The 22,884-nt window shown below is 45.5% G+C and overlaps 1 protein-coding gene across 1 annotated transcript in view; it reads left to right on the top strand.

The window, feature by feature from the left end:
• The window catches only part of COL15A1 (collagen type XV alpha 1 chain), a 1,855,347-nt gene that overhangs the window by 534,318 nt on the left and 1,298,145 nt on the right, over nucleotides 1-22,884 (top strand). The window contains exons 6-9 of the mRNA XM_077269528.1: nucleotides 6,614-6,730; nucleotides 10,529-10,555; nucleotides 19,727-19,780; nucleotides 20,996-21,082. Of these exons, the coding sequence (XP_077125643.1) occupies nucleotides 6,614-6,730; nucleotides 10,529-10,555; nucleotides 19,727-19,780; nucleotides 20,996-21,082 (285 nt within the window). The remainder of the gene's footprint in view (nucleotides 1-6,613; nucleotides 6,731-10,528; nucleotides 10,556-19,726; nucleotides 19,781-20,995; nucleotides 21,083-22,884) is intronic.

Here is a 22,884-nt window from a genome sequence, read left to right as displayed (position 1 = left end):
TACTTAATTTTTCCCAACTTCTACATTACACCACATGAAGAAAAGGAGGCAACATAGTGTCACTCTACACAGTAACAGAACCGCCCCCCCATTTAAAACAGTGTCCTCAAAAAATCAAATAAATACATCACTGCAGTAATAATATCCCTTAATTAGCCCCTATGGTAATAATAATATCCCCCATCCTGGCCCCGTGTATCTCATTCCTGGCTCCAGCCATATGTTCTCCCATCCTGCCCTCATGAGTATCCATCCTGCCCCATCAGTCTCCATCGTATCCATCCTGCCCCATGATCCTGCACGATCTGTCTCCAATCCTGCCCCATGTCTTTCATTCTGCCCCGTGTCTCCAATCATGCCCCGTATCTACATTCTGCCCATGTCTTCAGCATCTCTGCCCCCAGTGTCCAGCATCTCGGCCCCCAATGTGTCCAGCATCTCAGCACCCAATGTGTCCAGCATCTCGGCCCCCAAAGTGTCCAGCATCTCGGCCCCCAATGTGTCCAGGATATTGCCCCCAGTGTGTCCAGCAATCTGCCCCTGTGTCTCCAGCATACTGCCCCCAGTGTCTCCAGCATTCTGCCCCCAATGTGTCCAGCATCCTGCCCCCAGTGTCTCCAGCATCCTGCCCTCATTGTGTCCAGCAATCTGCCCCAGTGTGTCCAGCAATCTGCCCCAGTGTGTCCAGCAATCTGCCCCAATGTGTCCAGCATCCTGCCCCCAGTGTCTCCAGCATCCTGCCCTCAGTGTGTCCAGCAATCTGCCCCAGTGTGTCCAGCAATCTGCCCCAGTGTCTCCAGCATCCTGCCCCCAGTGTCTCCAACATATTGCCCCCAGTGTGTCCAGCATCCTGCCCCCAGTGTGTGCAGAAATCTGGCCCAGTGTCTCCAGCATCCTGCCCCCAGTGTCTCTATCATATTGCCCCCAGTGTGTCCAGCATCCTGCCCCCAGTGTGTCCAGCAATCTGCCCCAGTGTGTCCAGCAATCTGCCCCAGTGTGTCCAGCATCCTGCCCCCAGTGTCTCCAGCATCCTGCCCCCAGTGTCTCCAGCATCCTGCCCCCAGTGTGTCCAGCATATTACCCCCAGTGTGTCCAGCATTCTGCCCCAGTGTGACCAGCAATCTGCCCCAGTGTCTCCAGCATATTGCCCCCAGTGTGTCCAGCAATCTGCCCCCAGTGTCTCCAGCATATTGTCCCCAGTGTGTCCAGCAATCTGCCCCAGTGTCTCCAGCATATTGCCCCCAGTTTGTCCAGCAATCTGCCCCAGTGTCTCCAGCATATTGCCCCCAGTGTGTCCAGCAATCTGCCCCAGTGTCTCCAGCATATTGCCCCCAGTGTGTCCAGCAATCTGCCCCAGTGTCTCCAGCATATTGCCCCCAGTGTGTCCAGCAATCTGCCCCAGTGTCTCCAGCATATTGCCCCAGTGTGTCCAGCAATCTGCCCCAGTGTCTCCAGCTTATTGCCCCCAGTGTGTCCAGCAATCTGCCCCAGTGTCTCCAGCATATTGCCCCCAGTGTGTCCAGCAATCTGCCCCAGTGTCTCCAACATATTGCCCCCAGTGTGTCCAGCAATCTGCCCCAGTGTCTCCAGCATATTGCCCCCAGTGTGTCCAGCAATCTGCCCCAGTGTGTCCAGCATATTGCCCCCAGTGTGTCCAGCAATCTGCCCCAGTGTCTCCAGCATATTGCCCCCAGTGTGTCCAGCATTCTGCCCCAGTGTGTCCAGCATTCTGCCCCAGTGTGTCCAGCAATCTGCCCCCAGTGTGTCCAGCATTCTGCCCCCAGTGTGACCAGAAATCTGCCCCAGTGTCTCCAGCATATTGCCCCCAGTGTGTCCAGCATTCTGCCCCAGTGTGACCAGCAATCTGCCCCAGTGTCTCCAGCATATTGCCCCCAGTGTGTCCAGCAATCTGCCCCAGTGTCTCCAGCATATTGCCCCCAGTGTGTCCAGCAATCTGTCCCAGTGTCTCCAGCTTATTGCCCCCAGTGTGTCCAGCAATCTGCCCCAGTGTCTCCAGCATATTGCCCCCAGTGTGTCCAGCAATCTGCCCCAGTGTCTCCAACATATTGCCCCCAGTGTGTCCAGCAATCTGCCCCAGTGTCTCCAGCATATTGCCCCCAGTGTGTCCAGCAATCTGCCCCAGTGTCTCCAGCATATTGCCCCCAGTGTGTCCAGCAATCTGCCCCAGTGTCTCCAGCATATTGCCCCCAGTGTGTTCAGCATTCTGCCCCCAGTGTGTCCAGCATTCTGCCCCAGTGTGTCCAGCAATCTGCCCCCAGTGTGACCAGCAATCTGCCCCCAGTGTCTCCAGCATATTGCCCCCGTGTGTCCAGCAATCTGCCCCAGTGTCTCCAGCATATTGCCCCCAGTGTGTCCAGCATTCTGCCCCCAGTGTGACCAGCAATCTGCCCCAGTGTCTCCAGCATATTGCCCCCAGTGTGTCCAGCATTCTGCCCCAGTGTGACCAGCAATCTGCCCCAGTGTCTCCAGCATATTGCCCACAGTGTGTTCAGCATTCTGCCCCAGTGTGACTAGCAATCTGCCCCAGGGTCTCCAGCATATTGTCCCCAGTGTGTCCAGCAATTTTCCCCAGTGTCTCCACTCCAGCATATTGCCTCCAGTGTGTCCAGCTTTCTGCCCCAGTGTGTCCAGGATGCATATTGCCCCCCAGCTTGTCCAGCATTTCTGCCCCGGGATCGCCGCTCTTAAAAAAAAAACAAAAAAAACAGGAGTTCTTACTTACCAAGCCGTGCTCCTGTGGCGGCCAGCGGGCGAAGCTTCCTCCCTCCACTGAGGTAAAGCGTGCACTCGCCGGCGGCTGACAATGACGTCAGACGCCGGCAATGTGCACCCTGCGGCGCATGTCAGCTGCCAGCCTCCGATTGGCTGGCGGCTGTTAACTATTGACGTGTGGGCCCGTACCCGCACGTCAATAGCCTTACTGCCGCAGCACCTGTACGGGGGGGCCCGGTGAGCAGATGAAACGGGGCCCGATGCGGGCCCCCTCTGCCCACCGGGCCCATACGCCAGTCTGAGTGGTAGCTCAGGGCCCCCCCCAAACCACTGGGCCCTGGGCTACCGCCCAGATTGACCCTATTATAATCCACCCCTGTGCGGAAGCATCCGCATACTGTGGCACGACCTGCGTACCTAATGTTAAATATAGGTACACAGGCCGCATGCCGGCCGCATGCAGAAATAGGCGGAGCTAGCGGCGGAGGGCGGGGCTTCGCGGAGGAAGTCCGCAGCCCTCCGCAGCTGCTCCAAACGCAAGTGTGAAAGCGGCCTTAAAGAGCCACCTTGTGCAGCAGTAATGCTGCATTCTGACAAGGTGGCTCTTTTAGTTCTGGGTGCTGTAACTGCAGAAATAATCCGTTTTGTAATTTGTCAGAAAATACCTTTCTTCAGTCCTTGAGGCAGTCCTTTCCCCCCTGCTGCAGACACCATACAGCCGTCACTCAAGTCTTCTTGGCACCGGGCGCCGCCTCTTCAGCGCTGTTTTGAAATGAGCCGGCACCTGCGCTCTTTTCTCCTGCCTTGGGCAGGCACAGTGAGTGCTGCCCATCTGTCCTCATATGCAGTCTAGCTGACTGCACCTGTGCGGCCGCCCTGCCTGTGAATCCCAGCCCCGCAGTGTCTTCTGATTTATTCACATTGCGGGGCTGGGATTCACAGGCAGGGCGTCCGCACTGACGCAGTCAGCTGGACTGCATATGAGGACAGACGGGCAGCACTCACTGTGCCTGCCCAAGGCAGGAGAACAGAGCGCAGGTGCCGGCTCATTTCAAAACAGCGGTGAGGAGGCGGCACCCGGCGCCAAGAAGATTTGAGTGACGGCTGTGCGGCGTCTGCAGCGGGGGGGAAGACCTGCCTCCAGGACTGAAGAAAGGTATTTTCTGACAAATTACAAAACGGATTATTTCTGCAGTTACAGCACCCAGAACTAAAAGAGCCACCTTGTCAGAATGCAGCATTACTGCTGCACAAGGTGGCTCTTTTAGTTTCAAACGCCTGGGGGGGGGGGGGGGGTGACAGGTTCCCTTCAAGGCGTATGGGAGCTATTAGGGCAGCCATCTCTGATACAAACTGACTACAAAATAAGTCAGAATAACTGCATTATTTCAATTGGTATAAAATACAACTTTGTAAAATAAAATAACAAATCTGCAGGTGGTCGGGCATGTAGGAAATAGCGACCACAATATTGTACAGTTTCACCTGTCTTTCACTAGGGGGACTTGTCAGGGAGTCACAAAAACACTGAACTTTAGGAAGGCAAAGTTTGACCAGCTTAGAGATGCCCTTAATCTGGTAGACTGGGACAATATCCTCAGAAATAAGAATACAGATAATAAATGGAAAATGTTTAAGAACATCCTAAATAGGCACTGTAAGCGGTTTATACCTTGTGGGAATAAAAGGACTAGAAATAGGAAAAACCCAATGTGGCTAAACAAAGAAGTAAGACAGGCAATTAACAGTAAAAAGAAAGCATTTGCACTACTAAAGCAGGATGGCACCATTGAAGCTCTAAAAAACTATAGGGAGAAAAATACTTTATCTAAAAAACTAATTAAAGCTGCCAAAAAGGAAACAGAGAAGCACATTGCTAAGGAGAGTAAAACTAATCCCAAACTGTTCTTCAACTATATCAATAGTAAAAGAATAAAAACTGAAAATGTAGGCCCCTTAAAAAATAGTGAGGAAAGAATGGTTGTAGATAACGAGGAAAAGGCTAACATATTAAACACCTTCTTCTCCACGGTATTCACGGTGGAAAATGAAATGCTAGGTGAAATCCCAAGAAACAATGAAAACCCTATATTAAGGGTCACCAATCTAACCCAAGAAGAGGTGCGAAACCGGCTAAATAAGATTAAAATAGATAAATCTCCGGGTCCGGATGGCATACACCCACGAGTACTAAGAGAACTAAGTAATGTAATAGATAAACCATTATTTCTTATTTTTAGGGACTCTATAGCGACGGGGTCTGTTCCGCAGGACTGGCGCATAGCAAATGTGGTGCCAATATTCAAAAAGGGCTCTAAAAGTGAACCTGGAAATTATAGGCCAGTAAGTCTAACCTCTATTGTTGGTAAAATATTTGAAGGGTTTCTGAAGGATGTTATTCTGGATTATCTCAATGAGAATAACTGTTTAACTCCATATCAGCATGGGTTTATGAGAAATCGCTCATGTCAAACCAATCTAATCAGTTTTTATGAAGAGGTAAGCTATAGGCTAGACCACGGTGAGTCATTGGACGTGGTATATCTCGATTTTTCCAAAGCGTTTGATACCGTGCCGCACAAGAGGTTGGTACACAAAATGAGAATGCTTGGTCTGGGGGAAAATGTGTGTAAATGGGTTAGTAACTGGCTTAGTGATAGAAAGCAGAGGGTGGTTATAAATGGTATAGTCTCTAACTGGGTCGCTGTGACCAGTGGGGTACCGCAGGGGTCGGTATTGGGACCTGTTCTCTTCAACATATTCATTAATGATCTGGTAGAAGGTTTACACAGTAAAATATTGATATTTGCAGATGATACAAAACTATGTAAAGCAGTTAATACAAGAGAAGATAGTATTCTGCTACAGATGGATCTGGATAAGTTGGAAACTTGGGCTGAAAGGTGGCAGATGAGGTTTAACAATGATAAATGTAAGGTTATACACATGGGAAGAAGGAATCAATATCACCATTACACACTGAACGGGAAACCACTGGGTAAATCTGACAGGGAGAAGGACTTGGGGATCCTAGTTAATGATAAACTTACCTGGAGCAGCCAGTGCCAGGCAGCAGCTGCCAAGGCAAACAGGATCATGGGGTGCATTAAAAGAGGTCTGGATACACATGATGAGAGCATTATACTGCCTCTGTACAAATCCCTAGTTAGACCGCACATGGAGTACTGTGTCCAGTTTTGGGCACCGGTGCTCAGGAAGGATATAATGGAACTAGAGAGAGTACAAAAGAGGGCAACAAATTTAATAAAGGGGATGGGAGAACTACAATACCCAGATAGATTAGCAAAATTAGGATTATTTAGTCTAGAAAAAAGACGACTGAGGGGCGATCTAATAACCATGTATAAGTATATAAGGGGACAATACAAATATCTCGCTGAGGATCTGTTTATACCAAGGAAGGTGACGGGCACAAGGGGGCATTCTTTGCGTCTGGAGGAGAGAAGGTTTTTCCACCAACATAGAAGAGGATTCTTTACTGTTAGGGCAGTGAGAATCTGGAATTGCTTGCCTGAGGAGGTGGTGATGGCGAACTTAGTCGAGGGGTTCAAGAGAGGCCTGGATGTCTTCCTGGAGCAGAACAATATTGTATCATACAATTATTAGGTTCTGTAGAAGGATGTAGATCTGGGGATTTATTATGATGGAATATAGGAATATAGGCTGAACTGGATGGACAAATGTCTTTTTTCGGCCTTACTAACTATGTTACTATGTTACTATGTTATTGAGATTTAGGCTGCATTTATTTATTTCATCTTTACTTTTTCACAAATGCTATATTGTTAGTAGTTATAACATATTAGATGTCACTTGTAATTTGTATTACTGTTTTCTGACTTCATAATCTTTAATTTAGGGGCAAAAAGGTGAAAAGGGGGAATCAGGTGCAGTTGGACTACCAGGAATAACTGACCATCTTGCTCAAGCAGGTATTCCTGGATCACCAGGTCTAGATGGAAAGAAAGGTGAACCTGTAAGTAAATTAATCATGTGTTTTCTTCCTGACCTTCCACACAGAGTAGCAAATCTATGCAATATGATTAAAGGGACTCTGTCACCTGAATTTGGAGGGAACAATTTTCAGCCATAGGGGCTGGGTTTTCGGGTGTTTGATTCACCCTTTCCTTACCCGCTGGCTGCATGCTGGCTGCAATATTGGATTGAAGTTCATTCTCTGTCCTCCATAGTACACGCCTGCGTAAGGCAAGATTGCCTTGTGCAGGCATGTACTACGGTGACAGAATGGCTTTCATTATAACTAAATTGGTTTTGTTGTTAGGTTAGTGTTGTCACAAGGCATTTTCATGAATAGTAGATTAGATTTACATTATTCACATACTTAGTGTGAATTTAGGACCAACGAATATTCCTATAGCCAAAAAGTATTTGGCTTAGGGCTCCTTCTCACTTGCGTGAAATACGTCCGAGTCTCGCATGGTAACACCTGGCTCTGCCGCCGGCACTTGGGAACGGAGCGTGCAGCTCCATGTATTGCTGTATGGCTGCACGCTCCGCTCTGGAGTGCAGGCGGCAGAGTCGGGTTTTAACCTGCGAGACTCGGCCGTATTTCACGCAAGTGAGAAGGAGCCCTTAATAAGTGAGATGCACGTAAAACCAAAAAGAAAAAATGGTACTTCAAAATAATCTTTATTAAATACTGTATATAGAATTTTGTTAAAAAAAACAGCATAACTCAACGGAAGGCTAATAACACACCTCCCAAGGTTATAAACAGTATGTAATTATTATTTCTAGATATCTATCTCAGTACATTCCCTAATGGTTAATATATATATCAGATAGGGGAGTGTAGGAGGAAAATTGACATAGTAATAATCTGGAGCCCTGTTAGACATGTAGCCCTGTGCCATGGGATTCGCGTTATTGCTTTGTAAGTTTGCCTCCTATACCCTTCTAACTGATGTATGCGTTAACCATTAGGGAATGTGCTTTTCGCACAAGGATTGCAAGGATTCCAGCATCAGGATCTTCAGACGCTGCTAGAAGAACCCATGGCTGCTATTTTTTAGCACAAGATTAGAGGAGGCAGGGTTTTTATAAAGTTCGGAAATTTGCATCACCTAGCCTTTCCTAGCGATGATAGTGAAAAAGCCATAACCCTAACATGCTATTTAAGGTCTTAAATTTTGGTCAACGTTATCTGAGCACACAAATCTCCAAGGGTGCCAAGCCTTTTGCATCAGCCCATTTTATTTTTTTGTAATTTTTAAATTGTAAACAATGCAAATGTCTCATCTTTAGCTTTAGGCCTTTTAAAGATCATTTCATGTTCAACTTGCTTAACAGTAAATTTGACCAGGGGTGCCCAAACTTTTACATGCTCCTTTTGTTTATATACACATTGCATTTTATTTTATTAATTAACATGTTTTTTTAACTGTCCATCCACAAAGTGCATTCTTTATTCCCATAATTATATGCATAAAAAAGAAGAAGCGTAGCTAGTTTGCTGGTCAAAGAATGATTCTAATGTGCATCGTTAACAAGAAATATCAATGCTCATGAATAGAGATGGGCGAATCCAGACAGTAAAGTTACTGTTCCGGCACAGACATCGAACGCGGACTTCACTAGGAAGTCCGTGTTACTGTTCGGGTTTGGCTCTCCGAACATCCGGTGTTTGTCGCGCTGTCATATGCATGATAGTACAGCAAACTCTGCTTCTGAATCATTACCACCAGTCAGATAGCCGCGGTTCCCATGCTGTCAAATGACAGCATGAGTCCACAGCTATGATCTGAGATATAAAATTTACCTCTGCTCACTGGAGTCGGCTGATGAGACTACTGCTCCCATGAGCCTACGCCTGCTGCCACTAATAACAGCGAGAGCATGAGCTGCAGATGGGAGTATTCATCAGCAGGCACCAACTGTAAATAAATAATTAAAAAATAAGATATAAGACACCTATCCATTACTAATCCTATAGTTGTATAGTAAATAAATACACAGCCAGAATAAAGTCCATTATTTGAAAGAATGACGCAGACTCCTTTAATTATTCAAAATTAAATCATACTCGTGTCTTCACCCTTTCCATTGAACCCATCGTCTCCCGTAATAAACCAAATATAAAAAACAACCATATCCCTCACCTGTCCATTGTTCTGTCACCCGCTGTAATCCATGTCTGAAGATAAACAGTTTTCAACTTGGACAATGCCAGTATGCAACCATCCAGGCTGAGAACCACCAATGAATGAGCTGCTGTGAGATCCCAGCTAGCAGAGTGAGAAAAAGCCTCATGGTGCAGTGATGAGTTCACCTGGAGAAATTTCTCAGAATGAACTCTGAGCTCAGCGCTGCACCATTAGACTTTCTCACTGTGCTAGTGGAGATGTCACCGAGGTCACCGCGGTTCAAAGTCCTGTCTGGGAACACAGCCTCAGTGACCGGCGGTAGCCTTGATGGTGTCCCCGCTAGTCACAGCTCATTCTCCAAGTGGTTCTCAACCTGGACTGTTGCAACTTGGCACCATCCATTTTGAAAACTGTTTATCCTCAGAAATGGATAGCTTACACTCTACAGCAGAGAGAGAGACAGGAACCCACTGAAAATAAGAGCTTACACTCTACAGGAGAAAGTGGACCCTGCTGGTCATAAGAGCTTACATTCTACAGAAGAGAGAGAGAGAGAAAGAGGAACTTGCTGATCATAAGAGTTTACACTGTACAGGACAGAGAGGACCCAGCTGAACATAAGAATTCTCACTTTGTATGAAAGAAAGAGAAGACCACATTGTTGAACATAAGAACTTGCACTGTATAAGAGACAAAGAGAAGACCCCACTGATCATAAGAGCTTATACGCAACTGGACAGAGATAAGGCCCGCTGAACAGAAGAGCTTAAATTTTATGGGAGAGGGAGAGAAATCCACTGATTATACAGTATGAGCTTACACACTACAGGAAAGAGAGAACCCTGCTGAACATAAAAGCTTACACTCTACAGAACAGTGAGACTTACCCAGTGACTGGAGATGGAAAGTTACTCTGCAATACAAACTGGGCTCCCCTGAGAACCACTGATCTCTGATGGCCCAGCTAGTGACAACCACTATAAAAAGTGTGATAATCGTAGATGTACAGTAGAGCATTATGGAGAAGCCCATGTGGCCTCATAAAAGTCATTAACCCACTCTCTGATGATTTAGTGGTGTTGCAAATGATGCTGGGTGAACCCAAGAATAGAATTCCAAAGTGTTTGAATTTACAAGAAACCACAAATCTTGGGAAATTGAACACGAACCCAATCCTCCACGGATTGATCTGCTCATATCTAGTGTTAATATTTTATTTTTATCAATCAACAAAGTAAAGTGTTTGGACAAAAGACAAATTTAAATCAAGTCAATGTTTGGTGTTACCACCCTTTGAATTCAAAGCAGCATTAATTCTAGGTAAACATGCACATAGTTTTTGAATGAACTCACAATGGCGTTGTTCCAAGCATCTTAGAAAAGTAACCACAGATCTTTTGTGGATGTTGGCATGTGCAAATTCTGCTGTCTCTTCATGTAATCCAAAACATTTGGTGATGGTACTGCATGATGGATAAGTATCTGCCTGTACTTCTCATCATTGAGAACAACATTAATCCTGACCAAATCCCCATCTCCATTTTCTGAAATGGAGCCTTAAACTTGCAAGGAACATCCACCATGCTTCACTGACTCCTTCCTTCAGACACTCATTATTTTACATTATTGTAGCAAAAAGAAATTAACATATTAATTATATTATATTTCAGGGTGTCCCTGGGAAAAATGGAATATCGGTAAGTTTGTCTTGCAACACATGCATTCTATTTTAAATACATCAAAATAGTTGTACTTATTGCATTTTTAGAATAGACTCATTTAAAATGCAAATGCAGAGAATATATTTAAAATATCTATGTGCTATAAAGATTTGCAGGGTAAGCTGCATAATTTATATTTTTTACCTTTAAAATATGAATAGGATTAAAAAAATGCAATTACCGTATATACTCGAGTATAAGCCGACCCGAGTATAAGCCGACCCCCCTAATTTTGCAACAAAAAACTGGGAAAACTTATTGTCTCGAGTATAAGCCTAGGGTGGAAGCTGCAGCAGTTACCGGTAAATGTCAAAAATAAGATGCTCCATATACAAATATGCCCCATATAATGTTCCATGCAGTTCTTTATGGCCCCATAAGATGCCCCATATAATGCTCCATGCAGTTCATTATGGCCCCATAAGATACCACATATAATGCTCCATGCAGTTATGGCCTCATAGATGCTCCATATAATGCTCCATGCAGTTATGGCCCTATAGATGCCCCATATAATGCTCTATGCAGTTATGGCCCCATAGATGCCCCATATAATGCTCCATGCAATTATGGCCCCATAGATGCCCCATATAATGCTCCATGCAGTTATGGCCCCATATAATGCTCCATGCAGTTATGGCCCCATATAATGCTCCATGCAGTTATGGCCCCATATAATGCTCCATGCAGTTATGGCCCCATAGATGACCCATATAATGCTCCATGCAGTTATGGCCCTGTTGTGAATTTGCTTTTTGCTCCCTCTAGTGGTTACTAGTTTTTTGACTCTGGTTTTTCTGTCATTCCTTTTATCCGCACCTGGGTCGTTAGTTAGGGGTGTTGCTATATAAGCTCCCTGGACCTTCAGTTCAATGCCTGGCAACGTAGTTATCAGAGCTAGTCTGCTGTGCTCTTGTCTACTGATCCTGGTTCCAGTTATATCAGCTAAGTCTGCCTTTTGCTTTTTGCTATTTGTTTTGGTTTTGTATTTTTGTCCAGCTTGTTCCAAATCTACATCCTGACCTTTGCTGGAAGCTCTAGGGGGCTGGTGTTCTCCCCCCGGACCGTTAGACGGTTCGGGGGTTCTTGAATTTCCAGTGTGGATTTTGATAGGGTTTTTGTTGACCATATAAGTTACCTTTCTTTATTCTGCTATCAGTAAGCGGGCCTCTCTGTGCTAAACCTGGTTCATTTCTGTGTTTGTCATTTCCTCTTACCTCACCGTCATTATTTGTGGGGGGGCTTCTATCCAGCTTTGGGGTCCCCTTCTCTGGAGGCAAGAAAGGTCTTTGTTTTCCTCTACTAGGGGTAGCTAGATTCTCCGGCTGGCGCGTGTCATCTAGAATCAACGTAGGAATGATCCCCGGCTACTTCTAGTGTTGGCGTTAGGAGTAGATATATGGTCAACCCAGTTACCACTGCCCTATGAGCTGGATTTTTGTATTCTGCAGACTTCCACGTTCCTCTGAGACCCTCGCCATTGGGGTCATAACAGTTTGCCAGGCCAGTATTAAATGTTTAATGCATTGCAGAAGAGGGATTATAAGAAAGAAGATTCTGAGTTTTTTTTTCTTTCTTCTTCCCCTTTACCTCAGAGTGGCTATGCTTGCTGCAGACATGAATGTCCAGACCTTGATTACAAGTGTGGACCAGCTGGCTACTCGTGTGCAGGGCATACAAGACTATGTTATCAGAAATCCTATGTCAGAACCTAAAATACCGATTCCTGAACTGTTTTCCGGAGACAGGTTTAAGTTTAGGAATTTCGTGAATAATTGTAAATTGTTTTTGTCCCTGAGACCCTGTTCATCTGGAGATTCTGCTCAGCAAGTAAAAATTGTTATTTCGTTCTTACGGGGCGACCCTCAGGATTGGGCTTTTTCGCTGGCGCCAGGAGATCCGGCATTGGCTGATCTTGATGCGTTTTTTCTGGCGCTCGGTTTACTTTATGAGGAACCCAATCTTGAGATTCAGGCAGAAAAGGCCTTGCTGGCTATGTCCCAGGGGCAGGACGAGGCTGAAGTGTATTGCCAAAAATTTCGGAAATGGTCCGTGCTGACACATTGGAACGAGTGTGCACTGGCCGCTAATTTTAGAAATGGCCTTTCTGAAGCCATTAAGAATGTTATGGTGGGTTTTCCCATTCCCACAGGTCTGAATGATACTATGGCACTGGCTATTCAAATTGACCGGCGGTTGCGGGAGCGCAAAACCGCAAATTCCCTCATGGTGTTGTCTGAACAGACACCTAATTCGGTGCAATGTGATAGAAAAACCGCAAATTCCCTCATGGTGTTGTCTGAACAGACACCTGATTTAATGCAATGTGATAGAATCCTGACTAGAAATGAGCGGAAAATTCATAGACGCCGGAATGGCTTGTGCTACTACTGTGGTGATTCTACACATGTTATCTCAGCATGCTCTAAACGTATAGCTAAGGTTGTTAGTCCTGTCACCGTTGGTAATTTGCAACCTAAATTTATTCTGTCTGTAACTTTGATTTGCTCACTGTCATCTTATCCTGTCATGGCGTTTGTAGATTCAGGTGCTGCCCTGAGTCTCATGGATCTCTCATTTGCTAAGCGCTGTGGTTTTACTCTTGAACCATTAGAAAATCCTATTCCTCTTAGGGGTATTGATGCTACACCATTGGCAGCAAATAAACCGCAGTATTGGACACAGGTTACCATGTGCATGACTCCTGAACACCGCGAGGTGATACGTTTCCTGGTTTTACATAAAATGCATGATTTGGTTGTTTTAGGGCTGCCATGGTTACAGACCCATAATCCAGTCCTGGACTGGAAGGCTATGTCAGTCTCAAGTTGGGGCTGTCGTGGTGTTCATGGGGATTCCCTGCCTGTGTCTATTGCTTCTTCTACGCCTTCGGAAGTTCCGGAGTATTTGTCTGATTATCAGGATGTCTTCAGTGAGTCTGAGTCCAGTGCACTGCCTCCTCATAGGGACTGTGACTGTGCTATAGATTTGATCCCAGGCAGTAAATTTCCTAAGGGAAGACTGTTTAATCTGTCGGTACCTGAACATACCGCTATGCGTTCATATATCAAGGAGTCTCTGGAGAAAGGACATATTCGTCCGTCTTCTTCCCCTCTTGGTGCGGGATTCTTTTTTGTGGCAAAAAAGGACGGATCTTTGAGACCTTGTATTGATTATCGGCTTTTAAATAAGATCACTGTCAAATTTCAGTATCCTTTACCGCTGTTGTCTGACTTGTTTGCCCGGATTAAGGGTGCCAAGTGGTTCACTAAGATAGACCTTCGTGGTGCGTACAACCTTGTGCGCATTAAGCAAGGTGATGAATGGAAAACCGCATTCAATACGCCCGAAGGTCATTTTGAGTACTTGGTGATGCCTTTTGGGCTCTCCAATGCGCCTTCAGTTTTTCAGTCCTTTATGCATGACATTTTCCGGAAGTATCTGGATAGATTTTTGATTGTTTATCTGGATGATATTTTGGTTTTTTCTGATAATTGGGATTCGCATGTGGAGCAGGTCAGGTTGGTCTTTAAAATTTTGCGTGAAAATTCTTTGTTTGTCAAGGGCTCAAAGTGTCTCTTTGGTGTACAGAAGGTTCCCTTTTTGGGGTTCATTTTTTCCCCTTCTGCTGTGGAGATGGACCCAGTCAAGGTCCGAGCTATTCTTGATTGGACTCAGCCCTCGTCAGTTAAGAGTCTTCAGAAGTTCTTGGGCTTCGCTAACTTCTACCGTCGTTTTATCGCTAATTTTTCTAGCATTGTGAAACCTTTGACGGATATGACCAAGAAGGGCTCCGATGTAGCTAACTGGGCTCCTGCTGCCGTGGAGGCTTTCCAGGAGTTGAAACGCCGGTTTACTTCGGCGCCTGTTTTGTGCCAGCCTGACGTCTCACTTCCCTTTCAGGTTGAGGTGGATGCTTCAGAGATTGGGGCAGGGGCCGTTTTGTCGCAGAGAGGCCCTGGTTGCTCTGTTATGAAACCTTGTGCCTTTTTCTCTAGGAAGTTTTCGCCTGCCGAGCGAAATTATGATGTGGGCAATCGGGAGTTGTTGGCCATGAAATGGGCATTTGAGGAGTGGCGTCATTGGCTCGAGGGTGCTAAGCATCGTGTGGTGGTCTTGACTGATCACAAAAATCTGATGTATCTCGAGTCTGCTAAACGCCTTAATCCGAGACAGGCCCGCTGGTCATTGTTTTTCTCCCGCTTTGATTTTGTTGTCTCGTATTTACCAGGTTCAAAGAATGTGAAGGCCGATGCTCTTTCTAGGAGCTTTGTGCCTGATGCTCCTGGAGTCGCTGATCCTGTTGGTATTCTTAAAGATGGAGTTATCTTGTCAGCTATTTCTCCGGATCTGCGACGTGTGTTGCAGAGATTTCAGGCTGATAGGCCTGAGTCTTGTCCACCTGACAGACTGTTTGTCCCGGATAAGTGGACCAGCAGAGTCATTTCTGAGGTTCATTCCTCGGTGTTGGCAGGTCACCCGGGCATTTTTGGCACCAGAGATCTGGTGGCCAGGTCCTTTTGGTGGCCTTCCTTGTCAAGGGATGTGCGGTCATTTGTGCAGTCCTGTGGGACTTGTGCTCGAGCTAAGCCTTGCTGTTCTCGTGCCAGCGGTTTGCTCTTGCCCTTGCCTGTCCCGAAGAGACCTTGGACACATATCTCCATGGATTTCATTTCTGATCTTCCGCTATCTCAGGGCATGTCCGTTATCTGGGTGATATGTGATCGCTTCTCCAAGATGGTCCATTTGGTTCCTTTGCCTAAGCTGCCTTCCTCTTCCGATCTGGTTCCTGTGTTTTTCCAGAACGTGGTTCGTTTGCACGGCATCCCTGAGAATATTGTGTCAGACAGAGGATCCCAGTTCGTTTCCAGGTTCTGGCGATCCTTTTGTAGTAGGATGGGCATTGATTTGTCGTTTTCGTCTGCTTTCCATCCTCAGACTAATGGACAGACGGAGCGAACCAATCAGACTTTGGAGGCTTATTTGAGGTGTTTTGTCTCTGCTGATCAGGACGATTGGGTGACATTCTTGCCGTTGGCTGAGTTTGCCCTTAATAATCGGGCTAGTTCCGCCACCTTGGTTTCGCCTTTTTTCTGCAACTCTGGTTTCCATCCTCGCTTTTCTTCGGGTCATGTGGAGCCTTCTGACTGTCCTGGGGTGGATTCTGTGGTGGATAGGTTGCAGCAGATCTGGAATCATGTGGTGGACAACTTGAAGTTGTCACAGGAGAAGGCTCAGCGCTTTGCCAACCGCCGCCGCGGTGTGGGTCCCCGACTACGCGTTGGGGATTTGGTATGGCTTTCTTCCCGCTTTGTTCCTATGAAGGTCTCCTCTCCCAAATTTAAACCTCGTTTTATTGGGCCTTACAAGATATTGGAAATCCTTAATCCTGTATCTTTTCGTCTGGATCTTCCTGTGTCGTTTGCTATTCACAATGTATTTCATAGGTCCTTGTTGCGGCGGTACATTGTGCCTGTAGTTCCTTCTGCTGAGCCTCCTGCTCCGGTGTTGGTTGAGGGCGAGTTGGAGTACGTGGTGGAGAAGATCTTGGATTCTCGCCTCTCCAGGCGGAGGCTTCAGTACCTGGTCAAGTGGAAGGGCTATGGTCAGGAGGATAATTCCTGGGTGGTCGCCTCTGATGTTCATGCGGCCGATTTAGTTCGTGCCTTTCATGCCGCTCATCCTGATCGCCCTGGTGGTCGTGGTGAGGGTTCGGTGACCCCTCACTAAGGGGGGGGTACTGTTGTGAATTTGCTTTTTGCTCCCTCTAGTGGTTACTAGTTTTTTGACTCTGGTTTTTCTGTCATTCCTTTTATCCGCACCTGGGTCGTTAGTTAGGGGTGTTGCTATATAAGCTCCCTGGACCTTCAGTTCAATGCCTGGCAACGTAGTTATCAGAGCTAGTCTGCTGTGCTCTTGTCTACTGATCCTGGTTCCAGTTATATCAGCTAAGTCTGCCTTTTGCTTTTTGCTATTTGTTTTGGTTTTGTATTTTTGTCCAGCTTGTTCCAAATCTACATCCTGACCTTTGCTGGAAGCTCTAGGGGGCTGGTGTTCTCCCCCCGGACCGTTAGACGGTTCGGGGGTTCTTGAATTTCCAGTGTGGATTTTGATAGGGTTTTTGTTGACCATATAAGTTACCTTTCTTTATTCTGCTATCAGTAAGCGGGCCTCTCTGTGCTAAACCTGGTTCATTTCTGTGTTTGTCATTTCCTCTTACCTCACTGTCATTATTTGTGGGGGGGCTTCTATCCAGCTTTGGGGTCCCCTTCTCTGGAGGCAAGAAAGGTCTTTGTTTTCCTCTACTAGGGGTAGCTAGATTCTCCGGCTGGCGCGTGTCATCTAGAATCAACGTAGGAATGATCCCCGGCTACTTCTAGTGTTGGCGTTAGGAGTAGATATATGGTCAACCCAGTTACCACTGCCCTATGAGCTGGATTTTTGTATTCTGCAGACTTCCACGTTCCTCTGAGACCCTCGCCATTGGGGTCATAACATGGCCCCATATAATGCTCCATGTAGTTATGGCCCCATAGATGCCCCATATATTGCTCCATGAAGTTATGGCCCCATAGATGCTCCATATAATGCTCCATGCAGTTATGGCCCCATAGACGCTCCATACAGCATTGTGCCACATGTAATGCTGCTGCACTGAAAAAAATACTCACCTCTCGTCGCTGCCCGCTGTTCCTCAGCGTCCCGTCTCTCCGCACTGACTGTTCAGGCAGAGGGCGGCGCGCACACTAATACGTCATCGCGCCCTCTGACCTGAACAGTCAGTGCAAGAGGATGGGAAGACAGAGCTTCGGTGGAACGAGGGAAGGTAAATATACTCACCCACTCCCGGCGCTCCTGACACGGTCCCTGCATGTCCCACGGTGTATGGCGCGGCAGCTTCTTCCTGTAGTGAGCGGTCACATGGTACCGCTCATTACTGTAATGAATATGCGGCTCCACCCCTGTGGGCGTGGAGTCCATATTCATAACTTTAATGACCGGTACCACGTGACCGCTGAAGAGGGGAAGAACTTGAAGCTGCCACGCCGAACACCGTGGGACATGCAGGGACCGCATCAGGAGCGCCGGGAGTAGGTGAGTATTTGACAGGCATCGCTCCCCCTCACCCGCCGACCCCCCGCCTTCCATGACTCGAGTATAAGCCAAGAGGGGCACTTTCAGCCCATTTTTGGGGGCTGAAAATCTCGGCTTATACTCGAGTATATATGGTACTTGCATTCACTGAAAATATGAATTCATTGAAAACTATGAACAGTAACGTAGTATTTAAGGTTGAAGGAAGACTTTAAGTCCATCTAGTTCAACACATAGCCTAACCCATGCAGCAAACACTAAGCTCAACATTGGGGAAAAAAATTCCTTCCCAACTCTACATATGGCAATCGGACTAGTTCCCTGAATCAACGCCCTATCAAGGAATCTAGTATAACAGCTATCATTATGCTGCTTATATAAACATGACAGTGGAGAATTAAAGGGGTTGTCTCAGGACTATGCCTCCAAGCTTCCTAGTTGCCCGTGAGTGGTGCACTCCTGAAGATTAAAGTTTGGCCTAGTGGCATAGTTATGCCCTCGATATGAACTATGTCATTGCACAGGCTGCCTCTGCAGCATGGGATAAGTACAGAGGGACTGGAGCTAGCCAAATCCAATAAGCCGTCACATTTCAGAGTGGAACGAGAGTACTCTAAAAGTATACAAGCTGCAAGTGGGGTGAGCTCCTTTCAAAAGTAACTGACCATTGAGACTAGAGGGTAACCTTGGCAATGAACCATACATTATAAAATTAAAACTCCCTTCAATAAGTTGCAAAGTTGCTTGTTTTTAAATGCACTTCACATGCACTTGAAGCACTAATTTGAGACAACCCCTTTAAGTAGACAGTGGAGTCAAGTGATCAGATTTATGCTAGTCCTTCTACAATAACAATTACAGCACACATTTTTGCTATCACAAACCACTTAACACCTAAATCTTCTCACAGTTTTTACAATTATTTTGTCACGCTGTGACCGTCTTAGGTAGGGGAAGGGGGTACTCTTGATGGTAGAGAGGCCGAGGCTCCGACCTCACTATGCTCCTGTTAATTCCTGGTCTGTCCATGCCCCACCCCATGGAGCCTGGGACAGAAATGTAATGCGAACAAGACACACAAGACAAAACAGGGATAACAGAAACCCTCCATCGTGCAAAAGCACCAACCAACTATAGGAAGGAGAATATGAACAGGGAGGAATAAACTAAACAAGAAACAGGGACCAGGAGATAAACACACGCGTACAATAGAACACCTCTACAACAACTTCTCTCCAAAACACTTAGCTTAAGCACATGAAGACAAATTTCCAATAGCAACAACAAACACCTATTCAGCACAGTATCTCTAAAGAGATATGAAGCAGAGCTTTCACTGGCAAGACAGAGAGGGTCTGGCCAAGTGTTATAGGGTGAGTTAAAGAGCAGAATCAGCTGAATTGTAGCTACATGTTTGTGACCAGCATACAAAGGTTTGTTAACCTCTTCTCAACACCAAAGGAAACCAAATTCATTTAATATGGGATCCAAACAAACAGGCTAAATGGAAGATCTGCAATTCACAATACGCAATGATCTTCAACCCCCCAATCTCCCAGGTTGGAGTGACACACTCGTGATAGATTTATGGGAAAAACAGAGTCTTAACCAAAATGTGCCACACATCCTTGGGTACCTTCGTCACTTGTGGATCCCAGGTAGACATCTAATTCAGTTGTATTTTAATCTGCCATTGAATAGTGATTCTGTTCAGTATAAAGACATTTGAAAAAACAGGAGTTGAATAACTATTATTGTACTTTTACAATAAAAACATTCTTTTAACTTATTTTTATATTCACCTTATTTTCCTTTTATTTCAAGCACAGAAATTTTGTCCTGTTGCTTACATTCATTTTCTCACTACTCCACTCTTTGTGGAAAAATATGAGCTTTCAGTTTCTTCTATTATAAATTTGACATAGACAGCCCATGTTCTAAAATAAGCATCTAACAAATCTAGCTGTAAATTTAACATGGTAAAGTTAAGGTGCACTATAATTAATGGCTTAATCTTACCAAGAAACTGAAATATTTTTTATTTTATCTTAGGGCGAGAGAGGTATCCCTGGGTTACCAGGAAAAGCAGGTGCTAAAGGAGAAAAGGTAAGTTTTCTGGTAATGGTGTAAGTCACAAAATATTGATGACAAAAATCAATGCCAAAGTGTTGGTACCAATCTTAACATAAGACATGGCAGGGTGTTGGTATCACCCTCTTGGTAACGGCCATTATTGAACTGGTGGCAGGTCCTCTTTAATGTAACACATGCATTATGCCGGGTTTACATATCCATGTGTCACAATCCAAGTACGGATTGTGATACATGGATTATCCACAGGACTACTGACCTAAACTTAAGGGCCTCGCAGTTGTATATGAGGCTGTGAAGTTCGGTTCAGGAGTCTTGTGGACAATTCATAAATTATATTCCCCACTCAACCATGTCACATGGATTATTGAATGTGGCGTAAATATGACATTTGCCATTTTGTTCTGCTAAAGTGCATTAAAAATGATCAGTAGTGGGACCTAAAGTTTCTGTAAATGGAAAAAGTTGTTTAGTTCTTTCCAATCTTTCTGTCACATGTTCTGCTTAATATAAACAAGTAAGCTATACATTTCTATATATTGTTCAATTGATCTACCATTTCATGTATTAGGCATCCATCCTCCTCACATCAGTACATTGAATGTATAGAATGAACAAATGTGGTAAGTGTGACACTAGTCACAACCCACAGCTAGGCCGCGAATCAGCGCAGTGAGATGTTCCGGGGTCAATACCAAAAGATCATGTAGTAAACCAAAGGAAAAAACGAAGTTGTAAGTCAGGTCACATGCCAGGGTCAGAATACCAGATAAATAGCAGATAAGCAAAGCGGCAATAACAAATCAGTTGGTCTGAACACGGTCCAAAGGTCAGGAGCAGAAGGTGAGAACTTACAGCACAGGGTACAGGGTACAGGCGAACACACCAGAGAGCATAAGCTACAACAAGCTTTTGACTGGCAGACAGCTCACCTAAATAACAGGGCAATTACCAAGAACATGGAGCACCTGTGGAAATCTCTGCATCTTCCAGGCAGATAGGTCAACTGGGCTGTCAATCAAAGCATCGGCACCTTAGCATGCCCCAGCACAGGATAGGATTACAGAGCTGTCCATCACAGAGTCCCAGACATTCTGAGCAGAGGAATCGTTACAGTAAGGCTATGTTTGTTAGATGTATATACATTATGGTATTACTACTGCAACATCCTTATCAAGATGCTTTGAAAATGTAATGGATTTTCCATGTATTGAAATTTGTTTTTTGCAGGGTGATTCTGGTATCGGACGTCAAGGACCTCCAGGTGTTCCAGGACCACCAGGTCCCCCAGGACCAGTAAACACACTGAAACAATTAGTAAGTTAAGAGTATCTCCAAGACTGTTCAAACATTAATATGGGTGGGTCTATTAGAAATGAATGGATTGGTCTACTGCAATTCGACTTGAATTGAATTTCCTGAAGTTCACAGGTCCCAGGAAATTCAAAATGAAATTCAATAGGATAGCAAAACAAAAGCCTGGCACCATTTCACGCACAACTACTGCTGAAGATTGATTGCAATACACAGAAAGCAGGCTGATGATGTAAGATGCCATAGCGCTGGTGTCATTACAATGCTTCGCAGCTATCACATCACATGGTCTATTACAGCCAATCAGAGGGGCTATCATAGAGGCTATAAAGGATGAAGGCAGGGAACACAGTGGTCATAATTGGATTTTATAGTCTAAGGATTAGATATCACAGCACACAACTCATTATACTGTACAACCCGCTGATTGGCTTAGATATTTGCGGCACTTCCACAAGTCAATTGAACAAACAAGACGAGGGGAGAAAATGCCAAATATACAAAAGTCTTTAACAAGCATGTGTATTGCAACAATGCTACTGGCTGTTGAGACTATTGGTAAATGTGGTAGCATAAGAGAGAAAAAAAACATACTGCATTAAAAAATATGGGAGCTGCTAGCAGCAGTACCGTGTACACTACTGATAGCAACAGTAATATTACCATATGTAGGTCATACTTGACCTCCTTTGCATCTGGCAAGCATATCAGTGATGAGAAGCAAAGGGTTCATTGAAATGTATGTCACATCCCTTGTCTCAGTCACAGAAGGATGAGGTAGCCTCTGACAGTGACACCATCAGTCAGAGTTTTGCGCAATCCATCTCTGCCGTCATAACAATTAGTGTACATAGCAGAATTTCAACAATGTCAAAAACACCTTTTTCTGTTTTTCCCCTCAGTCCCTTAACTTACAGAACACAGTGGGGGCTAAGAAAAATACTTACAAAAAAAAACTTCCTCCAGAGATGAACAGTCAGTCTTTGTACTCTTATGACATGGGGCAAAAGGACATGAGTGAGGTGATTCTAACATGGAAGTTGTATTGCTTACTCTGCCAGCTGTGATGGTTGGGTACTGGCAGTGGGACTCTGAGTCAGAGCAAATTGAGAAAGGAATCAGGTGTTGGGTAGTGAGTTCAAGATATTTCCCACACTGAGACAACTGTGAGCTGTCTAAAATATAATGTTAATGATGATTGGGAACCAAATTGGGGTTGCTGAGGTGGTGATATTAGAGGAGGAGGATGTTGATGTCAACATTAGAGGGCAAAACCAATGTTTAGTCTAAAGAGTTTCTTCAGTGGTATCCTTGGGAGCAGGTGATATCATGACTGCAGTTGGTGGAGGAGACTCCTTCTCCTCGTAATCATCTTTTTAGTAACCAGTCCACATCTGCAAAAAGTGCCTTGAAATTGTTATTGCCCCTTCATCATTCTTACCTACTGCACACTGGTCTTTCTCCCAGAATTATGGTATGGGGTAGAATAATGTACGGTAGCAAAATCCCTCAATTCTTCAAACTTCATAAGGCAAACCCTTACTGCCACCCCAACCACTCCATATACCAGACCTCTGCCCTTCCCTAATAACCTCCCTCTCCAACATCACTGAAGGAGAGCTTACTCACCTCCTTTCCAAATCACACCTCACCACCTGTGCACTTGACCCCCCCATCCCTTCGCACCAGCTCCCAACCTCACTAACACGCTCATTCCAGCCCTAACCCATCTCTTCAACCTATCGCTATCTTCAGGTACTTTCCCCTCTGCCTTCAAACATGCCACCATCACACCCATCCTCAAA

The sequence above is a fragment of the Ranitomeya variabilis genome, chromosome 6 (assembly GCF_051348905.1).
Source record: "Ranitomeya variabilis isolate aRanVar5 chromosome 6, aRanVar5.hap1, whole genome shotgun sequence".
In the NCBI taxonomy this organism is placed as follows: domain Eukaryota; kingdom Metazoa; phylum Chordata; class Amphibia; order Anura; family Dendrobatidae; genus Ranitomeya; species Ranitomeya variabilis.
Note: the sequence above shows the minus strand (reverse complement) of the source record. Positions and strands in the feature narration are given on the sequence as shown.